At 31.9% G+C, this 10,609-nt stretch overlaps 1 protein-coding gene across 3 annotated transcripts; it reads left to right on the forward strand.

Annotated features, from left to right (window-relative positions):
• The first annotated feature begins 2,355 nt into the window (after positions 1–2,355).
• On the forward strand, positions 2,356–7,055 carry LOC144545293 (disease resistance RPP13-like protein 4). Of its 3 annotated transcripts, none has more exons than XM_078293880.1 (3): positions 2,356–2,564; positions 2,750–2,853; positions 4,912–7,055. In XM_078293880.1, exon 3 carries the CDS (start codon positions 4,930–4,932, stop codon positions 6,829–6,831), a length of 1,902 nt encoding a protein of 633 aa, XP_078150006.1. In that variant the 5' UTR covers positions 2,356–2,564; positions 2,750–2,853; positions 4,912–4,929; the 3' UTR covers positions 6,832–7,055. The 3 variants fall into 3 exon arrangements, with proteins under 3 accessions (XP_078150006.1, XP_078150008.1, XP_078150007.1); XM_078293882.1 differs by having other exon boundaries at positions 2,480–2,494; XM_078293881.1 differs by lacking the exon at positions 2,356–2,564 and having other exon boundaries at positions 2,612–2,853.
• The last annotated feature ends 3,554 nt before the right edge of the window (positions 7,056–10,609 follow it).

Raw genomic sequence — 10,609 nt, forward strand, 5'->3', positions numbered from 1 at the left:
CTCAGTACATCCAAACATAGCCTTATTCTCCAGTCTGCCAACTATATACAGAATAACACATCAATTTATATTTTCACCCATATATACAAATATGAGTGAGGCTAGCGTGTGGTAGGCTCATCAAAAAAGTCTGGTTAGCTTAACTCCAAGACCAATTGGGTTCGTTTCCAACAACAAATTCAAGAAACTGATATACTTTTGATGTGTGTACATAAATCTTTTTGAAATGTTTGAATTATTTAGTATGAAGTTAAGCTATAAAAAAATTTTATAAGTTATTTTAAAGCATTCATTTTTTATTATTTTTTACTATATGACTTTGTACAAAATAAAATCAAAATTTTTATAATTTTAAGATAACTAATCAATTTATTTATTTGCAATTATCATAAAACTCTATTACTTAATATTACAAGGCAACTGTCTTATAGCAATAAAAATCAAATACCAACTCTAGAAATTCATACATGAAAAAAAAACAACTGATATACAACATTTTGAGATAACAATTACTCACGCATGTTTAACTCAAAGTTTCAAATATTCCATATTTTATTTGTCGAAGAAGAACCACGTTTGGCCTTCAAAATCATGCCACCAATCAGCTTCAATCTTCTGGGTACTGCAAAATTTGATGAGTCAAGTTTAATTCCTTAATTCATCCAATAATCAGGAGCTGTAATTATGCTGATCAATAGATTTCTATTTGATAATTTGTTAATTATAAAACAATTCAAAACAAATTAAAATATAATGAAGAGCTAGTTCAATTTCATAAAGAAATAATCAAGTTTCATAGAAGTAATACTAGTACCTTGACATAAACTCCAATGGTATCAAGGTACACCCCAGAGCGTCCATGCATGAAAATCTATTATTTTACAACCAAAAGCAGAAAGTTCGAAAGGAGTCCCTTCTTCCTTTCCGTATGGTTCGTAAGTTTTCCAATTGGTTATCAGTTACAGTGACCTCACAACAAGTCACCAAAGTAGCCAACATAGCCAACATAACCTTTTTTTCACATAACTATTTTTGGTAGCTTATAATTTTTATAAACAATTTGTTTTCTTTTGTGTGTGTATGTGCAATACCAAAATGAGGAGGGATTCAATTACACTCTTTTTTCGTGACACTGAACTACACCCTATGTATTTAAAGTTCAAACAGTCGATTCAAACCGTTCAACATGATGGATATGTTAAAATGTGCTTGCAGATCAAATTTTATATTTTTCTGAATTTTTTTACTATTTATTAAGATGGTACAAAAATTCAATAGTCTGAATATAGCGATTTTGTTAAATACTTTATAAATAGTAAAAAAAATTCAAAAATTGTAAAATTTGATCTGCAAGCACATTTTAATATATCCATTACGTTGAACAATTTGGATCGACTGTTTAGAATTTTAAAACTTTGAAAATAAAGAATGTAATTCGGTGTCACCAAAAAGAGTGTAATTGGATCCCTCCTCGGAGCGGCACAGGTTCACAAAGAAAGAAAATAATGAGTCCGCTTACCTAATCGGGACTGCTTACCTAATCGGGTCCGCATCTATTGGGTCCGGTTTTGCAATTGGATCTGCCTCCAATGCTCCAACCCGATCCGAAAGTAGTCAAATTATCCTCTCACTTAGTGGGCTACTAAACCGGACTTCAGAGCCCAATCTAGGTTCTTTTAATTTTCAGAATTTAATTAAAAACCAAAACAGTGGAAGCCCAGACCAGAATATCTATCTAATACCAAATAAAAGAAATGCAATAAAACCAAATAATGATATAAATCAAGTAAAATGTACAAATTTAAGCAATCTAAATACGGAACACTCCAATTAAAAATTAGATTGGATTTTAGATTCCAGCACAACCGATTAATTATATGACCAGAAACAAAGATATATATATATAGAGAGAGATGGGCTATGGTGCATTGCAATGCATGGAGGGGTTTGTGCATTGGACCATAAATCTAAAATTCAAAATCCAAATGGCCGATCCAAACCGTTCATCTTATTCTCCATATTAATATGTGCTTGGAGACCAAATTTTACATTTTTCTGAATTTTTTTACTATTTATTAAGTATTTTACAAAATTGTTGATCCAACGGTGGCTGCTGATTTTACTGTTTTGTTAAGCCACCGTTGGATCATATATAACATTGTATTTGTTTATATAACTTGGTAATTTGGTAATTTCCGTTCATATATAACATTGTATTTGTTTATTTGAAAGATGCACCCGAAAATGCACGTAGTGCAGGTAGGGAAAAGAGAATAACATGTGCAAGCCAAGAATATATCCGATTTCCAACAATTCAAAGTCTCATTCGCCGCAGCTTTGAACAAAGCATAAAGAAAAAGAAAAGAAACAAAGAGAGAAAGAATCTATTTATTCTTAAAGCAAATGTATGCAGCTCCTGCTATTTGTTAAATTGAAGCGAATGAGAAGGTTTGTTGACGGATCCAGGTTAACCCGCAATCTTAATTGGATTCAGGTTCGCTCACGGATATAAACATTAGACGTATTTGATTGTTCATCGCTGATGCTTCTCTCTCTTGAGCAAGGTCTCTTTCTCTCTCTCTCAGTCTCTCTCTCTCTGTCTCATATTTTTCTTTCCTTTCTTTGAAATGGTGCAAGATCTCTCTCTCTCCCCCAATCCCAAATTAAATTTGGTAATTTGATATAAATGATTTCCCATTTATCTTTTCTACTGAATAATTTTCTATTCGGATGTATGTTGGCGACGCAGTGAAATTTATTTTATTGGAAATCACCGATAGCTGAATTCGAGCACGAAGTTTGGTGCCTAAGTTTTGACGGACAATTACAATAAGCGAAATAATATCTTACAAGGTAAACATTTTTTTGGTTGGGCTGAATTGAATCCGATGAGAATTTTATTTTATTGAATGAACTGACTGCTTTATTGAATAATTTCTTATGTTTACAAAGTATAAACAATAACTATTTATATAAAATACAAGGCTAATTTTGCTGTTGGTGAAATCTATAAACATCGGGAGCATGCCGGAAAGGAGGATAGAAAAAGATGTAATCTGTAAAATTTTCAATTAACTTCATACATCATGCATGTTTACAACAATTAGGTCTCCCCCCATATGTATTGTTTTAATGATCTCTAACACTTCCTTGCAAGTTAGAATCATATAGATATATCAACTCTAACTTGTGTACTAGGTTATTTTGAATAGAAAAAAATAGATAGTTTATGATATTATTGTAGATATTTTGAATAACAATTTGGACTTTAAACTGGTTCAATATGAATATTATAATTTTTCAATCAATTTGTTGTTACTTATTTTTTATGAGACTTTAGATAATATTGGTAATTAGTAGAAATATATAATATATTTTTTGAATTTATAATTTTTTTTATGAGACTTTAGATAATATTGGTAATTTTTCCGCGATGACGGAATAATCGCTATTTAGAATTTTTTTTTAATTTATAATTTGAGAATATATCATCCAACATTACTTCTCTCACATAAAATTCATTCTTATTATGCATCAAGAATTACAAATTTTAATTATAGAATAATTTATTAGGAAAAGAAAGGATCCTCTAATAAAGAAATACAATACTATCTCTAATATATTATTATTATTTTGATCATTTTATTAAAAAAAAGCATTATATTATATAGTTTTGAGTATTTTCATTATATATGACATTATATGTATAATAATATATTATTGCTAAGACATTAAAAGTTCAGCCATTTGATCCGACGGTGTGACTTGTTGATTATATTAATGATAGTTACAATTTGGTTACAATAACATTGTATCAAACTTATATATAAAGGTGTAACAAAGCATAAGGTAAGTGGCTCAATTAATGAGGCACGAAATGATGCGGTCTTTACAAGTTACAAACTCACAGGCCACGTCTTATGGTAGGATAAAGTAGAGAAATAAAAAACTAAGAACAAGCTCTAGAATATAAATACATAACCTCAATCATTCCATGACCACCATAATACAGAATTGGGGCTCAGCATCTTTCATTATATCCTAAAAATAAGATCCTGTAATTTTAAGGAACTTTGCTAGATAGTTTGACTCTCAGAACCCTTCTAATCAAACCTAGATATAAAAAATATATATATATCGATTTCATTTAGAAATTACGCATCACTCCATAATATTGAAATTCGAATTCATGATAAATATTAATTCACAAAACTATACTTTTTTTTATAAATTAATATAGTAAGTATTTTAATCTTAAACCAAAATATTCAACTAAATTGAGAAGAACGTTAAATTTGGCATATGTACATAAATATTATCTAATTTAATCCCATTATATATACTATCTAAAATGTCATTCTTTTGAATTACTACAACACAACTACCGACAAAAAAGTCTAGAATTGAACAATATATTTTAAATTTCAATATGATTTATGAGTCTAGGTACTATGACATCAGTGTTATTTCGGTTGTAGTTACACTGACTATAAAATCCATCAAATATGCTTCAAACAATGAATCCGAACCGATCTACCTAACTGGTGATGCATTTACATGAAAATTTGTAAATTTTGGAATTCATTTCATATGAAGTCAAGCGGTCAAAAACAAAGATTTTTAAGTTAACTTTAATTCACTAAATGTTCCATTATATTTTTACCACTTGACTTCATACTAAATGAAATCTAAAATTTATATATTTTTTTATGTAAATGCATCACTTGTGAAGTAGATTGGTTTTAATGGTTTGGATTCGTTGTTTCAAGCATATTTGATGGATTTTGTAGTCAGTGTTACTATGGCTGAAATAACACTGATGTCATTGTGGCCAAGCTCTATTTTTATTATGTATGTTATGTATAATATTTTCGTCCTCTAACCTCAATAGACAAAATTGTTGTTTCATAGGTCTGACAAGCCATTGCAATGAGCAACAATCAGAAGGAAGCCAAGTTAAAGGTCAGTATTGCAGAGTTCATGGGACCACTACTGAAACGTCTTGAATTAGCCAAGGAGAGTGTTTCTCCGAACTCGGAGATGGCGGAAATCATCGACAAAATTAGAAGAGAGGTTGAAAAGACAAAAGATAGTTTTGATAGCATACAAAATCGGGAAAGGATGCTAATTGGTCTCTTTGGAAAGATAGAAAGACAAATTAATCCCTGGATTGATTATAATGAGAAATGGGCTGAAATGAATGAAAGCACTGTAACGACCGAACTAAATGATATTCTTGGTAAGATATCACAGATATCTACTGTGAAGGCACCTGATTTGCCTCAGAAAGGCAAAACAACTGAAGTCCCAGAAACATCAAATAGAACCGGTCAACAGAATGAATTGTCCAAGGATTTAAAAGATCTAGAGGAGTTGGACATCTGTTCCATTCTTTGCCTGTATAGCCTTGGCATTTTTCTAGAAAACACAGAACTGGAGAAGAGATTTGTGATGTACTGGTGGATTGGTCTAGGGCTTTTACCTCAGACTAGTTGGGAAGAATCTAAGAAGCGTGGCAACAAAATCTATTCTGATCTGAAGGAGAAGGGTTTCCTCAAATCCGTACATAATGAAAACCGTGATGAAGTAATCAATCGCTGCACCATCAATCCCACAGTACATAAGTGGTTGCTGCCCCCCAATAAGGATAGTGTCATCTTTATTTCTGACCGAAGGAAACACTCTAGTTCGCCCTTTTTTGGTGATTGGTTCAAAGAGAAAGTACATGTAAACCTCGACGAGAAATACCTCATTTCTGACAGCATATGCTTCAACGATAACTTGCAGGTGGTTCAACTTGGCAGTTGGCGTTACACAGAAACAAAGGTTGATAAAGAGGCCAGGGAAACTGGGCCTAAAAAAACCACGTCAATTGACCACATTGAGATCGACAAAACCGATTTCATAAAGAATTTGGGTGAAAAGGTAACCTACCTTAGCCTGCGAGGCATTTCGGGGATAGAAGAGATTCATGAATCAATTGGGAAACTGGAGAACCTAATAATACTAGACCTTAGGGCTTGTCATAATTTGATCAAATTACCACAAAAGCCAAGGTCCACACAGAAACCAAGGTCTACATTAAAACAACAATCATTTAGATGGAAATTACCCCAACAAAGTTGGTTCAAGAAACTAATTGGATCAGAATTAATCCCTGAAAGCTGGTTCAATAAGCTGATGGTTTTAGATATTTCAGAATGCTATCTACTAGATCATATGCCAAAATGGATATCCGAGCTCTCTAAATTAGAGGTGTTGAAGGGTTTTGTGATCGGAAGCATTGGAAACAAAAATCAGTCATGCCGGCTATCTGATCTCTCCAAATTGAATAAACTCAAGAAGCTCACCATAAGAATTGGTAGAGATCATTTGGTTACCGAAGATTTCAGTGGCTTAAAACCTCTGCACACACTTTTGGTACTGACCATAACATGGGGAAATAATAAGTCCAGTCCTATGATACCAGCCAATTGTTTCCCAAAGAATCTTGAAAAGTTCGATATCAGATGTTATCCGGGAAATGAGGCATCAGAGATGCTGAAACCAGCAGAGCTGAAAAACTTAAAGAAATTATATATTAGAGGTGGAAAGCTTGCTAAAATTCCTTGCAATGAAAGCTGGAATGTGGAGATATTGCGGCTCAGGTTCTTGAAAAATTTGGATTATCCAACTGACTTGGAAGAGCTCAGGCGTGGATTTAGTAGTTTAAAGTACGTCGAATATGTGGAATGTCCCGAGCTCAAGAACTTCCCGAAGGATAGGATTAGTTGGAGTAAGGAGAAGGATGAGCTGTCCCAAAGTGCCAATGCTAGTGAGACATCCAATTAGTCATTGGGCATTTTGATGCAGTTTGCCATGTTTTCAAGATCATTTATTTATGTCAGTTTTTCATATGTGATAATTTCATGATATTATGGTATTTATATCGCATGGAATTTATTGGCATGTTTCAGGAAAAATAAGGCTGTAACCATGTATGGAAATTGTTGCTTGATTATTTAATTGTAAGGGGATGCACAATTTATTGCAAGAAATTGTATTTTTGTTTGCTCCACTGATGTCATCTTTCATTTGTTTTCTTAATTTTCTTAATACTATCTCCGTACCATTCTCTTGTTATTACTTTCTCCATAATACTATAACTTTAATCTACTTTAATACAAATCTACTTTAACAAAACATAAAACTAAAATTAGAATCCCCGTCGTAGTTCACTCAAGCTTTTGTCAAATTAGGAGAAAAAAAAATTACATTCAACATAAATTAGATAAGAATAATAAAACAGAAGAAAAAACGTTTGAAATATATGGACAAAATTGTTCAACAAAATCTGTACTTCCGGAGGAAGAATAATAGAAAGTTCCAGCAGTTGCAGTTAATTAAGCTGTCCAAAACCGCCATTGTTTGATACTAATTAGTATTTTGGCCATAACGTTTTCATATGATCTCCAATTAACGTGTTTTATAGTTACGTGGAAAGCTGCAAATATGCTCTACAACTTTCATGCTATATGTTTTTCCAGCTATAGAACACAATATTGTAAAAAATGTGTGATAGCAATGTGACAATTTTTGGAGATTTTTGTCATTAAGTAATTAGGTGTGAGTTTTGACTGTGTTATAAATAGACACAAATGAGTATTTGAATTATGTTGTTCAAGCTGTATTTTGTTTCTAGTAGGATCTTTTGAGGGTATCTAAGTGGGCAATTAAGAGTATTTTGGAAGTAAAAAAGTAGTTGAAGTAGTATTAATGTTTTGGTAACTTTGAAGTGATATTAAGAGGATCCAAACTGAAATTTTAACAAAGCTATTGAAATATTACGAAAATTATGTAATTGACTTGAGTTATATCTCCTCTTATCCTATGTTGAGTTAAGCTTTTTTTCACACCCCACACTAGTAATTGAGATTACAGCTTGATTAATTGCTGCTTCGTGTCAATTAATTTACTTCAAAACCGCAAGGCTGAACAAATACTACTAAATTGCGGAAGCAGAAGTAATATCATAAAAGATATAAGTCATATAATCCATATCAATAATATATAAGGTATCCATACAATCCATGTCACAAATATAAAATAATACAACAACTAAGAACGGAAAGACATGATCTAACAAATCAGACACATAATGCAAAAGTACCAGTTGAAACCCACACAACCTAAAAATAAAAGATAAATGTGACATCATCAAGGCTATACTCATGTTGGATCACTAGTCTCTGTACCTAAAAACCCACAAAACCACCGTGGGTGAGTGACAAGGCATGCAGTGTGGGACCAACAACCTTCCTTTCAGGGATCTTCTCAGGTCGGAGTAGAGTATTAACAATACCCTTAACGGGTATACCCTACCCTACCCGCCCGTGCCCGAGCCCGGGTATGGGTCGGGTACTCGGGTACTCGGGTACGCGGGTAAGGGCAAAAACCGGACCGGATCCGGTTTTTTTGATCAATACCAGACCATACCCTACCCGACTATACCCATACCCGACTACCCGAGTATCCGTACCCGTATACCCGACCACTGTTCATGCCATTTCAAAATTCAAAATTTGTATTTTTTCCCCCCAAAAAAATCAGAAAAACCAGAAAAAACCAGAAAAAAACCAACAAAAAAACAAAACAAAAAAAAACAGAAAAAAAACAGCAAAAAAAAAAAAAAAATACCCATACCCGCCCTACCCGTACCCGTACCCGCCTTACCCGTCAAGGGTACACGGGTAAGGGTATAGGACGGGTAGGGTATGGTTTTTGAAAATTATACCCGCCATATCCGTACCCGTATACCCTTGTACCCGAGTATACCCGTACCCGAGACGTACCCGTACCCGTCCCGGGTATACCCGGGATACCCGTACCCGCCCGAGTATAAATACACTAGGTCGGAGTACCTTAGCTACAAGTCTACATATGATTTTATAGTTTATGGTCCGTACGCAATTTTATACGTAATAATGATTATTTTTATAAATTATTGAAAACCTAAAATGAGAAGTATGGTTTTTACTACGATGACTTCCATTAAATAAACTTGGTAGCCACTATGAACCGAATTTTTTATTAATATCCAAATTTAATATTAAATTTCAAAAAATAACCGGATCAGTAACGTTTTTCGAAATCTACTCTTTCCGGAAAAAAAATTTTCGGAAACAGAGGCTGTTTATGTATATACATATATATACATATATTATATTGTATATACATATATATACATATATTATATTGTATATACATATATATACATATATTATATTGTATATACATATATATACATATATTATATTATATATATATATATACATATGCATATATTATATTATATTATTTTTTTTTACGGCCGTAAAAAATCCGGCATGAAAAATGTTGATCCGGATTATTTGTAGCAGTCCTTCGAATAAATCAAATTATATAGTATTCCATCTATTTTTTAAAAAACTATATTAAATATTTGTAATACTTAAATACAAAAAATAAATAAATTATAAATAAAAACTGAAAAAAAAAAAAAAAATCCTATTTCCGGATAAAATTTTTCCGGAAAAAAAAAAAAAAAAAAAAATTCCTATTTCCGTATAAAATTTTTCCGGATTTAGTCTATTTCCGGAAAAAAATTTTCCGGAAGTAGCTACCGTTTCCGGAAAAAAAATTTCCAGAAAGGATAGATTTCGAAAAACGTTACTGTTCCGGTTATTTTTTTAAATTTAATATTAAATTTGGATATTAATAAAAAATTCGGCACTATGAAGGTTTAAAAAAAAAAGACTTCCGTTAAATAAACTCCAATTTTTTTTAGTTTTTTTAGAGAAAAAAATCCAAAATGTGCAGTAACTTTCAACCATGTGCTCACATTGGTCCTTTAAATAAAGCGGGATATAATACCAGCGCTCCTTTATATAAAGCAGGTTCCATCCATCCATTGAATTATTATTATTCTTTGCTTAAAGGTGCGACCAATGGGACATTATATTATTATGCTTTAACTAAATCGGATATGCTCTTGTCATTCACTGATTATTATGCTTTCTCTACGTGTATTGTCCACACTTTAACAATCACCTTTCTTTTTTCCTTGTCAAATAAAGAAAGTGATTTTGTACCTATCTAAAAAAAAAGTAGAGAAAATTCCAAATATTGTAAAATTGTGTCCAAGTTCTCATGAAGGTTATGGTAATTTGCATATTACATATGAGGCTATGGTAATTTGCATATTACACAATGAAGCACGCTATAGACTAGTATTTTCATTTTTTAAGCATAAGCAGTCAATCTGAATTTATGCAACAATCTCTTAGATAGCTAGTATTAAAATGTACATGCAAAACAAATTTTACATATGTTAGAAATTTTTACTATTTTTTTAAGATAGATAGAATATCATTTGATTCAAAGTGAGTGATTTTCTACCCACCTAAAAGAATTGTTTTTTTAAATATAAAATTTGGTCTACATATATATTTTTGCATGGACATCATGTTTAACGGTTCAAATCAACTATTTAAACTTTGAAAATAAATATATATACACACGCATATAATAGGTTGATCCATAATATGCATATTAACATAGAAAAGCCTCAATCATATTCTAAACTATTTAT

This window comes from Carex rostrata, chromosome 27, assembly GCF_964058835.1.
Source record: "Carex rostrata chromosome 27, lpCarRost1.2, whole genome shotgun sequence".
Lineage (NCBI taxonomy): Eukaryota > Viridiplantae > Streptophyta > Magnoliopsida > Poales > Cyperaceae > Carex > Carex rostrata.